This window comes from Silene latifolia, chromosome 4, assembly GCF_048544455.1.
Source record: "Silene latifolia isolate original U9 population chromosome 4, ASM4854445v1, whole genome shotgun sequence".
Lineage (NCBI taxonomy): Eukaryota > Viridiplantae > Streptophyta > Magnoliopsida > Caryophyllales > Caryophyllaceae > Silene > Silene latifolia.
In genome coordinates this window covers 1,759,284-1,782,473 of record NC_133529.1, presented here as the reverse complement: position 1 = coordinate 1,782,473, position 23,190 = coordinate 1,759,284, and the positions used below count along the sequence as shown (strand labels likewise).

The 23,190-nt window shown below is 36.6% G+C and overlaps 2 protein-coding genes across 5 annotated transcripts; both read left to right on the top strand.

Moving 5' to 3' along the window:
• LOC141652505 (myosin-11-like) lies at positions 1-20,667 on the top strand. Of its 4 annotated transcripts, none has more exons than XM_074460012.1 (38): positions 1-452; positions 1,110-1,238; positions 2,561-2,704; positions 2,843-2,988; positions 3,079-3,235; positions 3,642-3,700; positions 4,769-4,928; positions 5,021-5,170; positions 5,263-5,399; positions 5,500-5,646; positions 5,756-5,857; positions 5,936-5,993; positions 6,091-6,192; positions 6,752-6,789; positions 7,149-7,275; positions 7,371-7,538; positions 7,762-7,893; positions 7,976-8,085; positions 8,177-8,237; positions 8,806-8,983; positions 9,328-9,533; positions 9,617-9,736; positions 10,354-10,452; positions 10,610-10,843; positions 11,294-11,433; positions 16,412-16,526; positions 16,619-16,645; positions 16,731-16,985; positions 17,314-17,469; positions 17,549-17,758; positions 17,906-18,028; positions 18,615-18,685; positions 18,775-18,874; positions 18,967-19,023; positions 19,154-19,210; positions 19,306-19,386; positions 19,733-19,815; positions 20,020-20,667. In XM_074460012.1, the coding sequence occupies exons 1-38, from the start codon at positions 450-452 to the stop codon at positions 20,135-20,137; spliced, it is 4,560 nt and encodes a 1,519-aa protein (XP_074316113.1). In that variant the 5' UTR covers positions 1-449; the 3' UTR covers positions 20,138-20,667. The 4 variants fall into 4 exon arrangements, 3 of the variants coding, with proteins under 3 accessions (XP_074316113.1, XP_074316115.1, XP_074316114.1); XR_012547213.1 differs by having other exon boundaries at positions 15-452; positions 19,286-19,386; XM_074460014.1 differs by having other exon boundaries at positions 15-452; positions 17,317-17,469.
• Positions 20,668-21,863: 1,196 nt separating this feature from the next.
• LOC141651972 (uncharacterized) lies at positions 21,864-23,190 on the top strand. The gene has a single exon (XM_074459657.1). It carries the CDS (start codon positions 22,228-22,230, stop codon positions 22,906-22,908), a length of 681 nt encoding a protein of 226 aa, XP_074315758.1. The 5' UTR covers positions 21,864-22,227; the 3' UTR covers positions 22,909-23,190.

Genomic DNA, 23,190 nt, shown 5'->3' with positions numbered 1-23,190 from the left:
CTCAACCGAAACGTATAAAAAGAAAGAAATGAAGAGAGAGAAAGCTCGTAAGAAAGTGAAAAGAAGAGTAATGGCAGCCACTAAACTCCAACAAAAATGCATCATTTTTAGGCTAATTTACTCTTCTCTTCTCCTTCTTCACCGTTTCCTATTTTTTAGCTTTTTCCATTCACCTCCTTCTCTTTCTTTCTTCACCACATACCCGAATCATCACTTTCTTACTTTCTTACATTTTTTTTTTGAATTTTTTTTGGGTTCCCCTTTTACCCATTTCATGATTATTGTAATTGATTGAAATTTGGGTGAAATTCTGTGATAATTTTAGTTTTTGATGCATTGGGAGATGTGGGTTTGTGGTAATGTGGATGAATTTGGGTTTGGATTGATTTAGGGTTTGTGGGGGATGGTAATGAATTGTTATTCGTCGTAATTTGGGGGTAATTTGTACAATGGTAAGCTTCAATCATGTGACTTTATTGTTGTTATAGATTTTAGATTCAGCTACATTGTTAAAAAAAGAGATGATTATTCTTTATTTTGAGTGTAATTGATTGAAATTGTGTGATAATCTTTGTTTTAATGCATTGAGAGATGTGGGTTTGTGGTATTGTGGATGAATTTGGGTTGGGATTGAATTAGGGTTTGTGGGGGGATGTAATAATTTGTTATTCGTTATGATTCAAGGGTAATTTGTACAATGGTAAGATTCGAACGTGTGTGTGTGTGTGTTTATTGTTGCTAGTTGTTGTTGTTAGAGATTTAGTTTCATGCTACATTGTTAAAATTATTTGATTTTTGAAGATTTAGGAATGTGGGTAAGGTGGGTTTGGTTCAGTGGCGGAACTAAGGGGGCGCTAGCAGTGTGATTGTCCCCTTAGAAATGAAAAGTTTAGTTAAAATTTTCGATTTTTTTTTTCTCTTTTACGTTATTACATTACTGCGTCGCCCCTGATTACAAATCCTGGTTTCGACACTAGTTTGGTTATATAGCTTGAGTTTGAATTACATCTGCATTTTATCTGAGTTTGCGGCAAAATTGGACTGTTGCATCGTGTTGTTTTCATTTTGTCTAGTCCACGATATGATAAGAAGGATGATGATTGTTGCAGGGTACTAAGGTAAATATTCTCGCGGGTACTCACGTGTGGGTGGAGGACCCAGACATAGATTGGATTGGCGGGCAAGTGATCAAAATTAATGGGGATGAACTTGAAATCAAAACCACAAATGGCAAGCAGGTGAAATCTATATGACTAACTAGAATTTGCTTGAAGCTTTAATTTTTGTTCTTGTTGTTGACAAATTGTGCATTATCGTAGTTTCGTAGCTTGTAGCTTAAGGGTTAAGAGTGTATTGTGTATATGTGTGCATTTATGCCGTATTTACTTGTCTCTGAGGGCAACTAGGACTCACGCCCCCTTCACTAGGAAAACAAGAGTGGTTCGGTGGGATTATGTGCTAGACTAATGAATCCCCTCTTTATATTATTTTTGCTGAAAGTTTCTTTGGATTCTCATAATGAATGACATGACCGAGAACCAAGAGCTAAAGAGAAGCACAAATGTACCTTTAGTGCTCAATACCGTCTCCTTTATAACAAGCAACTCGGGACCATCTATTATATGACCCACTCTAAACATTCTTTAGTGTGTCATGCTGTACAGTGTACACACTGTGTTAAACTTAGAATTCCAAGAGACATGATACATACTCAATAGGCTTTTCACTTATACGGATATATGACTTACACACTCCTCAAGACTGCTTCTTTAGATAGTCAGTGGTAACCCGTCATACAACTCGCCAGGAGGTTCACAGGAGCAATATCACATGGCAAGTTTAATACGAGTATTGATTTTACACTGTGGTAGTGTGGAGGCCTGGACGATGCTAACTTTTTTCCCCCCTGAAGGGTGGGATACTGACGTATTGTGGCAACATTGTTGTTGACTTGTCGAGTGGAGCTATACCTACAGAATGAATCTTAGAAACCGAATAATTTATATTTCCCCGTCAGACGCATCCACTCATAGCGTGAGGGATATGGGTAATTCGTCGTAATATTTACCTTAAAATCCTGTGTGACAGGCAAATTGCTTGGGAGTCGCGAATAAAATTTACTTATGTTCCAATTGAAAAAGTGAATTTTCCAGCTGCTAGTTTTGAGCATCAACAGTAATATAGGTTGGATAGATGAAGAACGGTAGATCTTTAGTCACATATATCCTTTATTTTGTGATTTTACCGGTTTCAAACCAATAACAGGATATTTCTAAATCAAGCACCTGCAGCAAATTGCTTTTGGAATAAATTTGTGGTGTTCCTTTACCATGGTCACTTAGCTTCCTTTTTTTCCCCCTTAGAATTTTCCTTCTTAGTTTGAAATTAAGTGTGATTTTGAGTGTTCCTTTTATTTTTTTATTTTTTTAATGGATGAGTTATTCTCGTTTTAGTTTTTTTTTTTTAGCTGTCGATATTTTTTTTCAAAAGATATTGATGTAAATGAATTTTACACTTGTTCCGTACTGCATTCATAGTTTTCAATTTCTGTGTCTAATAGGTTACGGCAAACCGTTCGAAAATATATCCAATGGATATGGAAGCTCCAGATGGTGGAGTTGATGACATGACAAAGCTGTCATACTTACACGAGCCGGGAGTTTTGCAGAATTTAGCAACTCGATATTCACTTAATGAAATTTATGTAAGTTCTCTTTTGAATTCGATGTCTAAATGTGTAATTGTGTTCGTCATTGAGGACAGGATGAATAGTTGCTGTAGCTTAGTAGCTATGAGACGGCTCTGTTATAACACCATATCTTACTCTTTCTCATCATGGCAGACTTACACGGGAAATATTCTCATTGCTGTAAATCCATTCCAAAGACTACCCCATATATATGATATTCAAATGATGGATCATTACAAGGGAGCGCCACTTGGAGAGCTCAGCCCTCATGTTTTTGCAATTGGTGATGTGGCATTTAGGTGATTTTGTTATCCTATTTTTCATGTTTTCCTTTAGTCTATGCTTGAACCATGAAAACTTAACGAGTAACACACAATACATTGCTTCAGGGCAATGAGGAATGAGGGCAAAAGCAATGCTATATTGGTCAGTGGAGAGAGTGGGGCTGGCAAGACTGAAACTACGAAAATGCTTATGCGTTATCTTGCTTATTTGGGTGGTCGTAGTGGTACAGAAGGGCGAACTGTCGAACAACAAGTTTTGGAGGTAAGAATTAAGATGTATTCTTGATCAGTTTGCATGCAAATGGTACATGCATTTCTCAATAGATCAGTAACCCAATGAAATTTTGCGTCGAATGTGAATCCTTGAACGAAGATTATTTTGGTGGTGTGCTTGGATTGGAAGGAATCAGTGTGTTTTGGGTTATTTTGCTAGTACCATAAAAAATTCAAATTCCCCTACTTAACAATAAGAAGCATAAACGATTTAGTTAGCCATTATTCTTTGTTCCATACTAGTCTAAACCCAAAGGAGAGTGAACTTTTGGCTCTATTGAAAATGGAAATATTTCATCCACGTAATATTTGGTTTAAAAGATCAGATAGGAGTACTTGTTAATTATTCTTTGATATCTAATTTTGATTCACTTGTTTAATTGCTTTGGATGTAGTCAAATCCAGTTCTTGAAGCTTTTGGCAACGCAAAAACAGTTCGTAATAACAATTCAAGGTTTGGTTCTGCTTTATCCTTTGAAACACTTATTTTCCTGTATATAATGACCTGTTCGGAGTTTTCTCGCATCGACTTGTTTTTTTTACCAAAATACTATAAGCCCACTCTAGCAAGCTGGGTAGTGGTTACTTATTACCAGTTTCTGCTAAATTTATGCCCGTATTTTTTTTTAATCTATGTTCTACAGTTCTATCTGCTGGAACTGGTCACTATAAAGGGATTTAGTAAATACCAAAAGTGTTGGAATATCTGAAAATGGAAACGTGCTATTTGAATAGAGGCTTAATCCAAAATTTTGGTATACGGTTTAAGTAATGGTCACAATGTTGCGGTATTGAGATGTACATATGCTACGTAATGGATCGTTTACCAAATGTGTTAGTTCTTTAACTTCTGAAGTCAGAAATTCTACTGACTCTCCAAGCTAACAATCTATGACCCCTCTCTTTTTTCTCAAGTGTCAAGTACATAACACCATTTGCTAATGCGCATGTATACTGATATATTTTCTCTTAAGTAAGACCAAGTTGTAAAATGGGAGGACTATATCACAAATATTTTGAGGTTTTGGTTGTCATGGGGAAATATTGATCCTTTTTACCGAATGTTTTCTGAAATAGCGTTATGGCGAACTGGAATTGAGTTGCTTAACATACACATTTTAGGAGTCCTTGACTAGAAGGGAGTTTGTGCATAATATATTAAATTATTCTTGCACACCTAACATGCATTACTTCCTATCAGAGATGCTTGACAAAACAACTATGGGAGAATAGGCCTGAACCCTTGTCCAAAAGTTGTACAAGTACCTTCACACAAAACTAAAGCGCTAATGGTTTTTTCAAGCACAGTTAAACAAAACTAAACACTCTGGATGTCCAAGTCCCTGGTCGACCTAAGATCATTTACTGCTCATGCTTAAATAGAGGCAATGTGATTTGTAATATTGCAAATGTCGATAACGAGTCCCTCGTATAAGAATCTGAGCTGTTAGAAGATAATGTCAACCATCAGACACCTCATATTTTAATTTATACTAATCTTCTTTTCAATAAATTGCTGCAGTCGCTTCGGTAAATTTGTTGAGATTCAATTTGACAAGAGTGGAAGAATATCCGGAGCAGCCATCAGAACATATCTCCTAGAAAGATCTCGTGTTTGCCAAGTTTCAGATCCAGAGCGCAACTATCACTGTTTTTATCTTCTCTGTGCAGCACCAAAAGAGGTATAATAGTTTTAATGTACCCGCAGCTTGAGCTGTATTTTCTTAATCCTGTGCACACTTATATTCCTTTGAATGGTTTTTTCCTTTTTCAGGAGGTTGAGAAATACAAACTTGGAAATCCTAGATCGTTTCACTATCTTAATCAGTCAAATTGTTATGAGTTAGTCGGTATAAACGATGCAAAAGAGTATCTTGATACAAGGAGAGCTATGGACATAGTTGGAATAAGTCAACAAGAACAGGTATAGTTTATTTGGTGTCAGTAAAGCTTCACTGCATATATGTGAATAGCTGAATATAAACTCTCTCCCTTTTGGGTTGTATTCATTTGAAGGACGCTATTTTCCGCGTAGTTGCTTCTATTCTTCATCTGGGTAATGTAGTATTTACCAAGGGCCAAGAAGTCGATTCTTCTGTTCCCAAGGATGATCAATCCAAGTTTCATCTTCAGACAGCAGCAGACCTTCTCATGTATGTTTGTGCCGCTTGGAAATTCATTGTGTATGTGATCGGTCACTTGGCTATTGGTTGCCATACTGTTTTGATTTTGAATTTTTGTTCTTTAATTTAGGTGCGACATTGTTGGCTTGGAAGATGCTCTCTGCAAACGTGTAATGGTTACTCCAGAGGAAGTGATAAAGAGGAGTCTTGACCCAAGGGCTGCTACAACTTCTAGAGATGGTCTAGCAAAAACTTTATATTCCCGCCTTTTTGATTGGTATTTAACTTGTTTATGTCTCATGTGTTTTGGTATTGGTTATTTGTTGTAGCTTATCTTCGATATTTTTTTATGCAAGTTTTTTTCAGAATTATTCTTTAATGTACAGGTTGGTGGATAAAATCAACAATTCCATTGGTCAAGATCCTACCTCAACATGTTTGATTGGGGTCCTTGACATATACGGTTTTGAAAGCTTCAAGACTAACAGGTAAAGAAGGTGAATGTTGCGGTTTTATACTTCTATAGTTCTTTAGCTAGTATGTTACTTAGTTCTTCAGTTGTGCAGTTTTGAGCAGTTCTGCATCAATTACACCAACGAAAAGCTGCAACAACATTTTAATCAGGTCAATACTTTGATATAAAGGATGAAAGTTAGACTAGTCTCCTTTGTGTTCCATGACCTATTTTGTATGACAAAGCTTTGTTTCATCTGAGCTGCAGCATGTATTCAAGATGGAGCAAGAGGAATACACTAAAGAGGAAATTGATTGGAGCTATATTGAATTTGTGGATAATCAAGATGTCTTGGACCTCCTTGAAAAGGTATACCTTGTCAATTTTATGTTTCAAAATATATGTTGTTTTAGCCAAATGTTGGTGAATCAAAATAAGAGACACGAGTTAGATATTGATGCACTAGCCTCTTTCAGAAAACAAAAGAGAGATTCTTGTAAGGGAATGAATCATGATGCAATATCGGTAATATTACACAAAATGTAAAATAAAAAATGTAAACAAATAGCAATATGAAACAGGACAATTTTTGTTCACAGTTAGAAATTGAGTACAGATGGAAGTATTAATAACAATATGATTGAACTCTGAAGTACAGGCTTTCTATTCATTGTGCAAGTATTTGGCTGTGCATTGGTTTTAGATTAAAGCTCACAATATTTTTCTGCCAACTGGGCATAAATTGTTGCATATAGCATGGTCTGCAACATTCTATAACGTTCTTTTTTATTTGCATGAGCTTATTTTTGCTTCCAGGATCCTTCTAAAGGTCGTTCTCTTGGTAGCAAAGTTATGCAAGTGTGGTTTGATAAACATAGAAAGGATTCTGAATTATAACAGTTTCTGTGTTTTTCTCATATCTATGCAGAAACCTGGAGGAATCATTGCACTGCTTGATGAAGCTTGGTAAGATATTTTGTGTACCTTCAGTTTCTGTGTTTTACTATTTTGTATTATGTTTTAACCCCCCTTTTGTTTTTCACTTTTCCTTTTCTATATTTTCGCATTTTGAGGTGTGCAATCACCCATGGACGGTTCTAAAGGATGATTCATGTCAGCCGACCCCAAATCATTTTGGGATTAAGGCTCTGATGTTGTTGTTGTTGTATGATGTCCTTGGTACTTTTCTTGTGAAATGATGATTAGTATAGGTTATTTGAATAAAACTAGACCCCACATGTAACTATGCAATGTACAGTAATTATTATTACAAAAGCAATGGTTCTGATTGTTATTTTCTCTTCTTTGGCACTTATTATTTCCAGTATGTTCCCAAAGTCGACTCATGAAACCTTCTCACAAAAGTTATATCAGACTTTCAAAACTCACAAGCGCTTCGTCAAGCCAAAGTTATCTCGTACTGATTTCACCATTGCGCATTATGCCGGAGAGGTAACTTGGATAGTTTTTCCCTATTCTCAGCTAATCATAGGCTCCATATAACCCGCCTTTAGAATACTTATTCTTCATGTTTTACCATGCTTTAGGTTCAATACCAATCTGATCAGTTTTTGGACAAAAACAAAGATTATGTTGTTCCTGAACATCAGGACCTGCTGGGTGCTTCCAAATGCTCTTTTGTAGCAGGCCTTTTCCCTCCCGTTCCTGACGCAACCAAGTCTGCTAAGTTCTCGTCCATTGGTTCTCGATTTAAGGTGCCTGATATTCATTCACTTTTTCAGCCTTTATGTTTGCATATTTCACTACACTCTTGTATGTGACGGTCTAACATGTGGGACCAACATAGTCGTTATGCCATTTCTTATTTGATAGTATAAAAGTAGTGTTTGGTCTCATATGTAAAATCGTCTCGTATATGTATCTGTGATTATAATTTTATTACAGTTAAAGCTTAACTTCATAATCTTCTTGATCCAGCTTCAACTTCAACAACTGATGGAAACACTGAATTCTACAGAACCTCACTACATCAGATGTGTAAAACCGAATAATCAACTAAAACCAGCTATTTTTGAGAATGTGAACGTCATGCAGCAGCTGCGTTGTGGTGTGAGTAAAATATCAATGACCGGATTTATATGTTGCTTTTATTGATTTTGTTTGCCTTCTCTGTACTAACTCTTCTGTTTAGGGTGTTCTAGAAGCAATTAGGATCAGCTGTGCCGGATATCCCACACGCAGGACGTTCTTTGAATTCATCAGCCGTTTTAAAATTCTTGCTCCAGAGGCAGTGACAGGGAGGTAATTATTGATTCACATAACTTTAATGGTTAGCTGCGCTCCTGTTGAGATGGCGCAACCAATGAGCTCTGCTGAATTTTGCTGTATACAGAGATCCTGAAAAGGTCATGTGCGCAAAAATCTTGGAAAAGATGGGGCTAGTTGGATATCAGGTTAGTATCTACTTCTCACGACCTACTATGATTTTTAGGTTAATATCTAAACTCCGCATAATTCTGAATTGGGTTCTATGTCTGCCTTAATACCATGACTTGTAATTTTTTTCTTTTTCTTTTTTTTACTTCCATGATGCTGTAGTAACTTTAATAGCTTTGTCGTCGTTTACTACCCCATTGATTAGTCTAAATGAAGGCTGTCCAATTTCGTGCCTTTCTAAGAGGTCATTTTCTGTTTCTATTTCAACGTTGAGACACTCTTATGTACGTAACAGTTGTAGAGTATATATTCTGGAGTCCTCATGTCAATTTGCTTGCTCTTGTGCCATGTCTGCTTGTTTCTCTAGCGACGTGCATGGCTAGGCATTACTTAGACCATTCCATTGATATTTTAATGTTTCTTTTTAATATTTTTGTACGCATGATGAAAGTTAGCTTGAAAATTTCAGTCTCTGTTCTTACTGCTGACACTAATATATATCCTGGGATATGTTGATCGTTCCTTATCTACTTGTAGCTTGCTCGATTCAGTCTCTTAACTTCAATGCTTTCTCTTATTAAATAGATTGGGAAAACAAAAGTTTTTTTGAGGGCTGGTCAAATGGCTGAGTTAGATGGCCGCAGAGCTGAGAAATTAAACAATGCTGCCAAGGCTATCCAAAGGAAAATTAGAACTCATATTGCACGTCAATATTTTCTAACTTTGCGCAACACTGCTACAATGCTGCAAACATTATGCAGGGGTAAGCCTCCTTGGCAATTTGAAACATGATTTACTTTCCCACTTTCACAGTGTTCTTCCCATTTGACTTTTTGAGGTCAAAGTTCAATACTTTACTGTAAATGTATAAAAACATCTCTCATAAAATTATATTCCAGTCAAAAATTTATCTAAATTGAAAATAAACATGGTCATAGTGTAGCCTCAGAGACCGCCTAAAGTCAAATTGGATGAACGTAAGGTGTAGCTCTTTTAATAGAGAATCTCCATTGTCTCACATTATTCATACATTCAAAGAGTTATGAAATGTCTCTCTGACATTCCTTTTTTTCTTCACCTCCTCTTTCCTGACTGGAAAACTGATAGGAAGGCTGGCTTTCAAGGTATTTGAGAATCTGAGACGAGAGGCGTCTTCCATTAAAATTCAGAAGAACTTGCGCAGGCACTTGTCCAGAAAGTCATACAGAGAAGCTCAGCTCTCGGCACTCACCTTGCAGACAGGTGCACGCGTCATGGCTGCTCGCAATGAATTTAGATTTAAAAAGCAAACAAAAGCAGCCACGATTGTTCAGGTTAGAATTTAACATTATTCCAGATTTTTTTTTTTTTTCATTATTGTTAGATGAATTTCATAATTTGGACTGCATTATCACAGACGCGTTGGCGATGCTATTTAGCATATACGTATTATAAGAAGCTCAAATGGGCAACAATTCATACACAATGCAGGTGGAGGGGACGACTAGGTCGAAAAGAACTACGGATGCTGAAGATGGTATGTACACTAAATGTTTACTGGTGTTCTCTTGAATCTATGTGTACATTTGTACTTTCTTTTTGTATACTCCGGTGTCATTGCAAAGTAGTTCACCTTTCAAAGTTTGATTATGAAACATACATAACAAACACACTCCATTGAAGAGACAACAAGAAGCATGGAATTAGATCTCAGTATGAGACTTAATCTCGGAATCACTAGTTACAAACTGATCTCGGTCAACGTGCTGTAAATATGGACGATAATGCTCGAATATGGTCGCGGAAACCTTCAGACACGTGATAACTTGGCTGCGATTTGGTGTCAAAGTCAATATTCAATATCATGCGAACAAGTGAAGTTGAAGCATTGTTATTCTGTTCTGGATTGTTAGCTCTTTATTTTATTGTGTTGCCTGAAAGTTTAAGCAACCAATAGAGACTTATTTAACCCTGCTGTAATTAACGTGATAAGCTAGAGGCAGAGATTTTTTTTTTTTTTTTTTATTCACTGTTTTACATTTTTTGGGATTATGTCTCTGATGTTGTTGTTGTTGTTACTGTTTTACATTGTCTGTCATGACTTTTACTAGCTTTTAATAAACCACTGATGTGCACATGTGAACTTTGTATTAGGCTGCCAGAGAAACTGGTGCACTCAAAGAAGCAAAAGATAAACTCGAGAAAACAGTTGAAGATCTCACATGGCGCCTGCAGTTGGAAAAACGTCTAAGGGTAACACTCTTGTTACTATTGGACACAAAAAAAAAACATTGGATATCTGACTTGGCTTGTGCTTAAATCTGTAGTAATACATTGTGAATGTTGCTTTGAAGTCCTAAATTGGCATGCCATTGATCAAAATATATATATTTGATTTGATTTTCTACAGACGGACTTAGAAGAATCTAAAGAGCAGGAAATAGCAAAGTTGCAACAATCTTTGCAAGATATGCAAAAGAATATGCAGAAGAAAATTGATGAAAAAGACGAATTACTAGCCAAAGAGCGTGCAGCATCTCAAAAGGCGATCGAAGAAGCATCGTCTTCTGTCGTAGAAACTCCAGTTACTGTGGTAGATACTGAAAAAATTGAGACTTTAACAGCAGAAGTAGACATGCTAAAGGTAATTTTACTGTACATTTGCATGCATTTAGTCTGCAGTGAGATGATTTCATATTTATACAATGTGAGACGAGCCCTATTTAACTAAAATCCTCGTGTATATGACGGAAAACATAAATCAATGAATAGCTACCCATAATATTGGTTAGTTATCATGATATTCTTATAATGACACAGTCTCATACTTCGTATGATGTTTTGTGTTTTGACCATATTTCCATGCTTGCCTGTTTCTCAATGTTATTTGAAAAGTTCCACTCTACTTGCTTATTTGGAAGATTTACCCTCACTTCCTTTTTAACTCGCTTGTCATAATATCCTCATATTTGCCGGTCTGATAGGAGGCTTTTGGAAGTCTCATCAAGTAAAAGGCAATTGATTGTTTGTTCAAAATTTTTCTTTTGACCTTTTACTTTTCTTTTCCAAAGAATTAACTGTACATATTATGCAGGAATCATTAGGGTCAGAAAGAGAAAAAGCTGAGGAGTGGGAAAGAAAGTATGTGGAAGCTCATGAATCAAGTGAAGAAAATCGAAAGAAATTAGAAGAAACAGAGAGAAGAGTTCATCAACTGCAAGATTCTCTCAATAGGTAGTGTAAAATTACGTTTTATGTGTGTTGTTTATGCATCTTCTTTTTCGTAACTTTTGACTTTTCGGAGGTAAGACCTACATTACAAAAGTGTGCTCTTTTCCCTTTTGACGAGTCTTATGGTGGTGTCGTTTCCCAAAAAAAAAAATCTCCAAGGGACTCCCAACCTACACAAGGTAATTCATACCCTCAGACACTATTGCAAAAATATGGACTGTAACTATAAATTATGCAGTTACTGACAGGACAAGTGGGTAATTTATGGAAGTAATGATTATTGGTTTGATGAGCCTCAGAAGGATGTTAGGTTAGGAATTAAAATAGTCCTGCGAACCTTTAACACTACACATGCTCAAATAGTACACACAAGAGACGGAATGATTTTCTTTGGATTCTTTCTTTCATTTTCTTTGAAGAGCTTTAGCGGACAGTTTTGTGTGCTTATTAACAGAATGAACTATGTTGGCATTTTAGACTAATTAAATTTCACTTGCGAAGGACTTCTTTGAACTCCTTAACTTTGATAGAAGTTTGTACATACCTAAGCCAAGAGATTAATATTCAGATTCTTGGGAGAATTTATTATTGGATATTTTAGGTGCTTCGTTGTTATTTAGATTTTGAGGCCATAGTTCTAAACCATTCTATTCGACCAGAGTTAGGTGAAGGGAAAACCACGAGTTAATTTCTAGAAAGACGCATTTTGGCCAATTGCCATTGTCACTCTGGTCTTTTGTAATTAGAAAATGAATTGCTCTTGTTCAACTTCATTGTTTGTCTCCCTTGACTTGTTTTTAGGTTTAATATTTGCCACTACGCTTCTACCATTGATGAAGGATTGATTATGGAAGTACCTTTGTTCTCCTTTTCCTTTAGTTTTATATTTTGCTTATAAGTCTGAAAGGAGATAATGCTCTGTTTCTCTTGGATAGTGTGACGATAATAAACTAAAAAAACAAGGACTCAATAATAGATAGCCACTGTTCTTATATTTTGCCAAATCCCGTTTTCCAATAAGCTTCAACTGATACACATGTTATTTTCTATTTTTACTTGGTCTAAATTTTTATCTGAGAATGAGATTTTTGGAATACTATCTGACTAGAAAAATCCCGTTTGGTGCTCTTTATTGGATTGGCTCTGAACGCTCAACAGGATATTGGGCTAGATTTAAGCTGGGCTCAATGGATACCTTCCTTAACGTTGTAGGTGTGCAAGCCATGTAATACTACTGATCTTTGGAAGTCTCATCTGTTAGGCAAACCCCCATTTTGTAGGGAACTTTAACTGAAAAATAGCTAATTATAGAAGCTCATACTTCATTGACTAATGATAGATGTGATTAGTATGTCTCAGGATGATGTCCTGCATGTCAGACCAGTTCTCGGAGCTGAAAACGATTTTGAATGCCTCAAACTCGAGTTCTACTTCAGTGCATACAGTCAGAGATGCCCGCACTGATGTTTTCTCCTCTTCTTCTGATGACTCATCCTCTGCTTCTGAAATCACTTTTGCGGGTCCCTCTTCAACTCGAACAAACTTTTCGTTCTTAAATCCCGATGCTCTCCAGTTGATCATTCAGGATCTTACTCATCCTGATGTTACAGGTTAGCTCAGCCTTTATAGTGCCATGTCTACTCTACTCTCATAGTTCCTCACCGCTCGTTTCATAATTGGATCACTATTCCATATTCCAAAACAGCATTTGATACCTTGATAGTGCCTTTTCAAATTTGTTACATATAGGATATGCTGAGTAACGATGTTGTCTTTCTCTCTCTTGGTGCTTGCATTGTGCAGGGTCTGATAACTGGGATAGTGGTCAGGAGGGGGCCTTTGATGACTTTTTCTGACGGAAGTTGCTCTTCCTACCTTTTTCAATTCCTTAGATTGAAGTTCTTGGTCTAAAATACACATCCACTCTTGGACGAACTAAGCAACTGTTCATAAGATAGGTTAGAAGCTAACCAGGCGTATAGTCCCCTTTAGAATGACGTTAAATGGGAAACATTTATATGTCTTGAGCACTCTCACTCTACTTACTGTAGAAAATCATCTTCAGTAATTGAACATGTTGGACACAACCCATTCTCCTTGCTTCTGATCCGTCCCTGACCTCCTGTCACATAGCAAAGGATTCAAACACATTAGCCTTGTTTGATATAGTTCCCTTCAAATTTATATGTCTGGTTTTCTAGTCGGAATTTGGTTTCTGAAAATTATTCTCTTGAGTTGATAAGATTTAATTGGAACATATTTACCTTTGCATTCCTCCTAAAAATATTTCTCTCGACACATGAACGCTTTCTTTGTGTACCCAACATGTTTCAGCTGATTAGAAATATGCCAATGCTCCTAAGCCTTTTCCCTTTCTCTACTGCCATGGCCCATCTTTTATTTTTATTTTTTGGGTGATAGATACTTACCACTAATGTCCAAATGTTAGTGTCAGCCATTCACTATCATGAAGAATATGTCAAACCAAGTGGGATTTATCTTTGTTAGTTTGTCCGGATAGCTTTCCAATCCTATCTTTTGATTTCCTTGTAAGTCTCCTCTGTGTTTTGCTCTTGCTCATTATAATAAGGCTTGAGCATTCCATATGCTTTGGCTTGAGCCTGTCACTATTGCCCAGAAAGACGACATTTCCCCCTCCTACACCAGTACCAGTTGAAGACCCCACAAAGCTGCATTGTTTGATCCAACCTCCTCAGACTTCCATATCGTTCTTGTCTAACATCTTTGGTAAGTCTCATTATTCTGCCTACGTCTTGCTAACAGCCTTAATAATTTCTCTTAGATCTGATTTGCTGTCTCTACTGTTCCGAAAAGATATCTTATGCGAAAAGATCTGGTTATGTAAAGTTTAAGCATAGCCAGTCTCCTAATTTCTGAAACCAATTGATGAAGTTCTTTTCGAATTGTTGTAAATGATATGGGTTGTAGTAATGCCTCTGGGATTGGTCTTCTACTGATGGAGGGGAGAGGAGTTTTAATCTAGAGACCTGAAACTTAAGCCTAGGGCCCTAGAGATCAGTCTGTTCAGCGTAGACATATACGCTTTAATGATCTGAGAGAGCTTTCTGTCAATCCAAACAGTCATATGTTTCTCAGAGTCCTAAAGTCTTCCTTTATAAGTTCAAATCCTTTTGATGGGAACGTCTGGTCCCTGTATGAAGTGTATGAGTCTATTACAGTCTTACCGCTTAAAGGATGCATGTGAATATGTGATCACCATGTGGAGAATATCCTGGAGTTGTGAGACACATGGCTTGTCGGAATTCACAGAAACCCACGTAACTTATCGACAACCTTGTTACTGCATTTGGCGTAGATTGATAATGCATGCCTTGCATGAAGGTGGTTCTATGCTCTTAGCCATTGTGATTTGTTAAGGAGTAGACAATAGTGTAAGTGGTAGTTCTTATCAAAGTTCTTTTGAACTTGCCTTTTTTTTCCTCACATGGGGTAAGTGTACGGATTTCTGATCCTTGAGACTTTAGGTTGATTATGATGCAATATGTACTGCATATTCTGTCCTATCATACATTGAAGAGAAAACATGTGGCTTTCTTTCTGGATGTGGGACTTGCTGTAGATGAATTTTGAGTCGGACTCACGCAAGCCTCAGTATAGATCAGTTGACTGTAGCACAGAGGTGCGGGAACTAATTCACTGTCTTGATTTTGATCTTTTTGTGGAATTTACTATATTTGGGAAGATTGAGACTTGGGAGTTCTTGTTCGAATTGTTTGGGTTTATTTATTGATTGAGATAAAATGAGGGTTTTAGGGTTTTCTAGAATAAAAGCAATGTTCACTGTGTACTCTAACTTTACAGCCATGAGCCATCCTATGATCCAAGTCCCACATGGCACTTGTCTTGGTACTGTATATAAGGGAAGCCTTACCGCTAGTGCCACATCGCCAATATGTGGTGAAGTTCGTATCTATCTGATTATTCTTATCTAACCTCCAAACTTGATAAAAGCTTTCATCGTGCACTCCTTAATTTGAGGACTGATAAAGCAGTATCATTGTTTTCAAAGCCTTAGTTAGCCCTTCAATAATGCACGAGCTCAAACTTTCTTATGATCAGGGTTAACTTGAGATGTAGCTTTATATGCTTTTAGAAGAAAAAGTTGCAGAATCTAGATGATGATTTATCAGCTTTGTGAACTATTAGTGTTTGTTCTATTAGGCAAAAAGGATCGTAGTATTTTCACTTCGTTCTCAATAGGTAATGTGTCTAAGAACTAGTTACTCTGAGGGGCCTTAGTTTGAATTCTTACCTAGTGGACTTAGGATTAAGTGAAGAGCAACTTCCAGAGATACTTAGCAAGATCACGCAGCATCGTGTTGGCTGAGGTCCCCTGGAGTACTGAATGTGCAAGGTTTGTGCCGCATATACTCAAATTATTACTCCATTCACGCTCTTGTATTCTGTACTAGTCTACTGTTTTCAATAATTCCTTCAGATCTTCAGTATTCAACCTAATGGGAAGGAAGACTTTTAGTTACCAGTTACCACCACCATTTTTTGGCAGTGAAATAATAATTTCACAATGCCTACATAGAAGAAATATCGACTCAAATATTCATTGGTTGATAATTCTTCACTTAAGGTTCTCTCGTGGCCCCTGCAAAAAAAAAAAAAAAATATTGTTATAGGATTCTTGTGGGGATTAATATTTTGCCTATTCACTTTGATGATGGTGATTTTGACTGATCTGTCTTTCGCAAATCGGGTATGACACTGGAATTTGTTTAACTGTGTTTCAGTGTAATATATCTTCTTTATGTTGAGCAATTTATTGTAAAAGTAAACTTTATTGATAAATGTATTGCCCGTTGTCTTAGCGTGTTTAATAGTTCATATTGTTTTGAAAGACAGAATGAATAAAGAGTCCTTGCGGTTGGTGATGATGGTTGTGCATTTTACTTTTTGGCTTCTTATAATGTTCCTTTTACGCTGTTAGGCTTGAGGATAGGCTTACCAACCTAGAATCAGAGAATAAAGTCCTTCGTCAACAAGCTATAACGATGGCTCAGAATAACAAACTGCTAGCAGCGCGCTCGAGATCATTAATGCAGGTAGTTTAACTTACTTTCCATCTTCAACTGTTTCTTTAATCATATTCTTTCCGTAAAATCTTATTCAATGGTATTCTTTTGACTCCTTGCAGAGGACAGAAAGTAGTTCAAGACATATGGTACTGAGCTCAACCCTTTTTGAGTTTCTATATGAAACAATACTGGTTTTGTATCTTCTACTTATTATTATGTTGCGATGATTAGGATCTACGAAGTGCGTCCTTAAACCCAAGGGATCACTCTGAAGTAGAGGGGAGAGCTCAGAAAGCCCTCAATGACAAACAGCAAGAAAATCAGGACTTGCTAATTCGATGTATAGCACAGCAGCTTGGTTTTACAAAAGAACGACCTCTTGCAGCATGTATCATATACAAATGCCTGCGGCACTGGAGATCATTTGAAGTCGAGAGGACGAGCATCTTTGACCGTATCATTCAAACAATAGGGCAGGCAATTGAGGTCACTTCTTTTAGATCAGAGAACATTTACTCTCTCTCGTTCACAATGATTTTTCACTGTGATTTTGTACAGGTTTTAAGAATTTTAATCTTTAAAACGTTGTAAGTTGGGTTAAGTGGGGTTATTACAACAACAAAAAAAAACGGTGCAATTGAGGTTCAAGGGGGATTTTTAATGACATGTCTTGTAAGACTAAGAATTGTCGTCAGTACAATTTGTTCATTTTTCATACTAGAAAAGTAAAGAAATGATAGGGAAAATCATTGTGAATAATGAGTACTTCTTCGTAAGAAGGCGTTTCTAAAATTGCAAGTATCTATCTATGCAGAAGGCTCAGGATAACAATGATACTTTAGCATATTGGCTATCAAATACATCATTCCTGTTGTTGCTGCTACAACGCACACTTAAAGTTAGCGGTGCTGCTGGAATGGCCCCACAGCGTAGGCGCTCTTCAGCTGGTCTCTTACGAAGGATGACCCAGGTATGGTTGCTTTTATCTTGGTCTTGATCTATCTTTGTAGATAAGGTAAATCTAATTCATCTGGACATTTTGTTATTAGAGTTTCCGTGGGATTCCTCGGAATGTTGATCTTTCTTCGATTGACGGGGAAACAAATGGTAGTGTTGATGGCCTCTTGAGCCAGATTGAAGCCAAATATCCAGCGTTGCTTTTTAAACAGCAATTAACAGCATATGTGGAGAAGATATATGGAATGATTCGTGACAACCTCAAAAAGGAGATATCTCCTCAGTTAGGCTTATGTATTCAGGTAATTTCTTATGCAGTTTGACAATTTGACATCATCAGCTATTACTTCAGTTGCTTTTTTACTTATAATCTTGCTCTTGACCATCGATTCTTACCTTAAGCGGAAGAGAACTAATATATATATTTACATCGGAAATGGCTTATGCAGGCTCCTAGGAAAGTCAGCTCAATAACTCTTGGTAGCCCAGCAGGTCAAGAGACTTTGTTTGTTCACTGGAAAGAGATTGTGCAGAGCTTAATCAATTACCTGAAAGCGATGAAAGCTAATCATGTCAGTTCTTATTTTTATTCTCTTAGTATTAGGTCTTAATACATTCTGTATCCAACAGAGAACTGCTGTCAACTTCTTTGCCTGTGTTCCATTACACTTCATGATAATCCCGTGTCTAGTCTGTGGTGTTCACTTAATTAGTTGATCCAGGTCAATGCAACATCCTGTCTTATCTTCCTTTCCATTGCGTTCTAACATAAAAAATTTCGACAAGCTACGTTCCATATGCAATAGTCAAATGATTTACTATAATTTAGCTTTAGAAGGTGTTGGGTTGAAGCAGAATGGTTCGTCAAGCTCTGAGCGTTTCTTGACACTACTTTTACAATGGGCCATCTGCAAACATTCTCTGTGATTTAAACGGAGGGGAAAGGTTGTGCGTTCAACCCTTTATCTCGTGATAGAGGGAGCCTTTGAGGCATTAGGGTAATGTTGTTGTCTTGTTGATGCTGGAGCTACACTATTCATTTGCTCTACAGTTTAAGTTGAGTCAAGATTTTTGAATTTACATTTTCTGTATTTATGACTGGGATGCGCTCCATAAAATGTGTCGTGTGTTGACTGATTATGAAAAAAACAATTTCAGGTCCCTTCATTTCTCATCCGGAAAGTGTACACCCAAGTATTCTCATTTATCAATGTACAGTTGTTTAACAGGTCTGAATTATTCAGAATCTTGCTCTCTTTTTTTACATTCTACTCGTATATTATCGTGATTTTCTGATAAGCCTTTGTTTGTCAACCAGCCTTTTGTTGAGACGGGAGTGTTGTTCATTCAGTAATGCTGAATATGTTAAGGCAGGATTAGCTGAACTCGAAAATTGGTGTTATGATGCTAATGAAGAGGTAATTTTTTATTTTTTCCGTCGTGTTGTTCTCTACTATGATTGGTTGTTTATATCTTCTGCATCTGACTAAAGCTATTGTCTAAATGGCAGTTTGCTGGCTCGGCATGGGATGAGCTGAAGCATATCCGGCAAGCTATTGGTTTCTTGGTAATTTATTTTTCTCGGCTATTTAAAATGTTGCATGTTACTATAGAATAAAGTAAAATTACGCACCAAATGGAGCACTTTAGTATATGGTAAAGCGTGGAAACTTGACTGACATTCTGTCTTTTTTCAGGTCATTCATCAAAAGCCGCAGAAAACCTTGGATGAAGTTAGCCACGACCTTTGCCCGGTAAATAATTTACTTTCAAGCTTCAGACAGAAGCCTGTTGCGTCGATTTTACTCATTATTCTTACTATGGACCAGTTCCATTTTTCTGCTTGCAGGTCCTTAGCATTCAGCAACTTTACAGAATTAGTACAATGTACTGGGACGACAAATATGGCACCCATAGCTTGTCTCCTGAAGTAAGTTTCATGCGATCAACCATTAACAGTTGCAATTTGTTCATTTTTTCGGCAGTTATATATTGGTACTCCGGATATTTTACCCTTTGATGTGTACCAACTTACTACACTATTTGCAAAACGCTTGGAGGAAGAGAGGAGTATTTTACGAGTGAAGTTTTCAGATAAACTAAAAAACTGAACTGAGTATAAGTTATTCTGTTTTGCGAAACCAATATACCTGTGCAATCAACAGTTCAGCGCAAACTAGAATAAAACAGTTTCTAGCCAATGAACAATGTTGACGGTGATTTGAAGTCATGAGATTAGCTTCTGCAGTTCTCATTCTTCTTTTTTTGGTCTGTAGGTAATATCAAATATGAGAGTTCTGATGACTGAGGATTCCAATAATGCCGTGAGTAGTTCTTTTCTACTGGATGACGATTCAAGGTAACATATGGGTTTTTCTACATTTTCAGGACTTTCCCTAATTTGTATATTGAGTATTGACCCTTTTTTATCGTGCATTCCTTCTCGCTGTTTTCAATTCTATTTCTCTTTGTTCTTTCATTTTTATTACCCGACCCCAACTGAACTTAGGATTAAAGCTCACTTTTTTTGGGTATTGGTTGCTGAAATCTTATTGTCCTGCAGTATACCATTTTCAGTGGACGACTTGGCAAAATCGACAGAGCAAATAAGCATCTCAGAAATTGAACCACCTCCACTTATCCGAGAAAACACTGGTTTCAGCTTCTTGATGGAGGGATAGCTTTAGTCTGTTTACGACCTCTCTTGTATCTTCCATACATTCCTTCATACGCTGAAGCTCAAACTCCGGCCTATGAAGTCTTTTCTTTTTTTACTCACAGGAATGTACAGTACAGTATAGACTAGCCTAGCCTCCGCCAGTACACCAGCCTTCGCTTCCTTCTTACTTGGCACATTGGCCCGTCTGCTCGCAAACCGAGGCCTTTATATGTCATTGCAGGATTAGACAGGATCCCTTGCAAAAAAACACGCCAAGGGTACATCATAGGTTTTGAAACGCGCCAGTGTTTTTGTCTTGTCAAGTGTTGTCTAATACAGTATCAATTTTGTACCCAAATAGGATCATGTGCTATTGTAGCAAATTTAGCAATTTCTTTCAAGAAAGAAACTATATTGGGAACTAGTTTTATTATCACATTATATACATTAAGTCGTCAACGTAGCTAATAAAGTTATAAAAGATGATACTCGTATGTAATGTAGTAATTAGCGAATGTCATTACTTTCCAAGTGTCAAGTTTTTTTTGTTTTACCAATAGTGAGAGCTATGCGGTTAGGGCCCAGTTTTGGGAGGAAAGGTCGGCCCATATGCATTAAGCCTTTTGGGCTGGGCCACAAGTTTTTTCCGATGTATGAGGTTTACAAAATTCTAAGGTCTTCTCGGTGTGTACTATATTGTACTCCGTACTATACACCCTAATCAATGAGAATAATTATTTTTATTTCATTGAGATATTGCCTTGTTATCAATGAGATGTACGATTAATTCCAATTTTCTCATTAATTGGAGTATGGTATACAATGACGCGGTATACTGGATGGATCTTAGGATATCATGTAAGATTTAAGCCAAGGGCAATTCAATGTCTTAAATGATGCATACTACCATAAGTAAACCCACATGATAGATCACATTAATGGTATAATTATGCTTATTTTTTGAAAACATGTACTTTAGTTACATCCTTTTATGGTAGTTGAGATCACTTGTTCCGCTTTCGTATTACCCTCTTTTGTTTCATTGTTTTACCTTATGACACATCGTCATTTATATAATAAAATTGACAACAATTTCTCTTAAATTAGTAATGTGTCATAACGAGAATATAGTAAAACGCGAGATGAGACACAAAATGGGACAGAGAATTCGCTCTTGCTTTTATGATTCCAAATAAAGACGATATGGTCAGTTCCCCCATTTGATAAGTACTTGAACATAGAATTCTGCATCACAATTCATAAAACCCCACCTAGATCTTTCTTATGAAACGCTAACGACCTAAAGCTGTATATGTAATTAACATAATCTAATCCGTATTTGAATACATAGGAGTAACATCTCTGCATAAAAAATAAATAGATAATAATAATACCTAAAGTGTGACCTGAACTTGACCTGAACTGAAAATACCCTTGACGTGACCCCAAATAACTCAATAGACCCAAATGATTCGACATGATTTAGTCAAAATCCGGACTTAATATGACCCAAAGCAACCTAAAACAACTCAACCCTGCTAAATGAGCCAATCCAGAATGACTCGATTCAAAAATAACCTGACCTATAAATGACCTGGTAAATTGTTGGCCTAAAAATGAGCCGGCCTAAATGACCCAACTCAAACACTCAAATGACCCATTTACCAGGTCTACTCGTAACCAATCCAAGTGACTCCTTTACCTAGTCCAAACATATATAGACCACCTACAACACAATAGATACTCCATAACCTAACCATCATCCTACTATCCTTTCTCCATTACTTGTGCAAAAAAGTACAAGATGGTGGCTCTAGTCTTCCACTTACATTAACCAAGGGCAATGTCCTTAAAATAGTAGTAGACATACCCAAGTTAGTACACATTTGAAGGTTAAATGTCTCATATATTACCTTAGCTACCTAGCTTTCTAAATTTCACTAGAGTTTTCAACTTTTCCCTCTTCTTTTTCCCATATAACTCCCATCATCAAATTCATACCCCCAAACCCACTTCAAGTTTCTTTTTCTCTCTTACTTTAGCTCCCTAGATTCGCTTTTCGCTAGCTCGTAAGGGTATTTAGGTCATTTGATCTCGACCGAGGTTATTACCATGGAAAGGATAGGTTTGAGTAGTGGAGGAAGCAAGTTGAAAGATGTTAATTGGGATGTTGAGAATAATAATTTAAAGTATGACAAAGATTACCCTTATGGATATCCATGGCCTCCAAGATATTATACTTGTAGTTTTTGTCAAAGAGAGTTTAAGTCAGCTCAAGCTCTTGGAGGACACATGAACATTCATAGAAGAGATAGAGCTAGACTTAGAGATCAATCTCCTCCTTCTACTAATGATAATAATGATCTAATTTGTCTCAACGATTTCGATCAAAACTCGATCTTAAACTCAAACCCTAATCCAAACCCTAACCCTAACCCTAATCCAAACCCTAGCTCAAATCTTTCTTCAACTAATAATAATAATAGCAATATATATGCTCATCAATACTCTTTGGTTTCACTCTCACTTTCCTCTCTTCCACCTCCTCCATTGAAGAATGGTGAAAAAGTCGGTCCGACGATCATGGAATCATCAAGAGATGGGATAGGGAAATGGAAATATATGTCTTCACCATTTAATCATCATCATCATCATCATCATCATCATCATGGACATGAGGTTAGAGTTTTAAACAATGAAAGTTCTACTAAGGAATTTGTGAGGTTAGATTTGGAATTATGTCTTGGAGAATCAAAGCAAGATTTGGATTTGGAGCTTCGTCTTGGAATTTAATTTAATAATAATAATTAAATTAATTATCAAGCTCATTAATAATTATGATGTTTAATTTCTTGCATCTTTATTTACTATATATGCTATTTAGCTTATGTACTTTGTTTTATAAAGCAATTAAGCTTTATTTTCAAAATATTATATGATCTATTTATTTCTAAGAAAGTGGAAGAAAAAATTCGAAGAATTAATTAAATTTGTAAAATTTGGAGGTAAGTGTTATATAGTACCTTACATGTACTCTTAATTTATCATCAGAAAATTACTATCATGTTTTTTTAA

Coding starts and splice junctions, on each gene's coding strand:
- LOC141652505 (XM_074460012.1), top strand. Junction 9,737..10,353: donor AACTACGGATGCTGAAGATG/GTATGTACACTA, acceptor ACTTTGTATTAG/GCTGCCAGAGAAACTGGTGC. Junction 17,470..17,548: donor TCTTACGAAGGATGACCCAG/GTATGGTTGCTT, acceptor TTTTGTTATTAG/AGTTTCCGTGGGATTCCTCG.
- LOC141651972 (XM_074459657.1), top strand. CDS start 22,228: ATGGAAAGGATAGGTTTGAGTAGTGGAGGAAGCAAGTTGAAAGATGTT.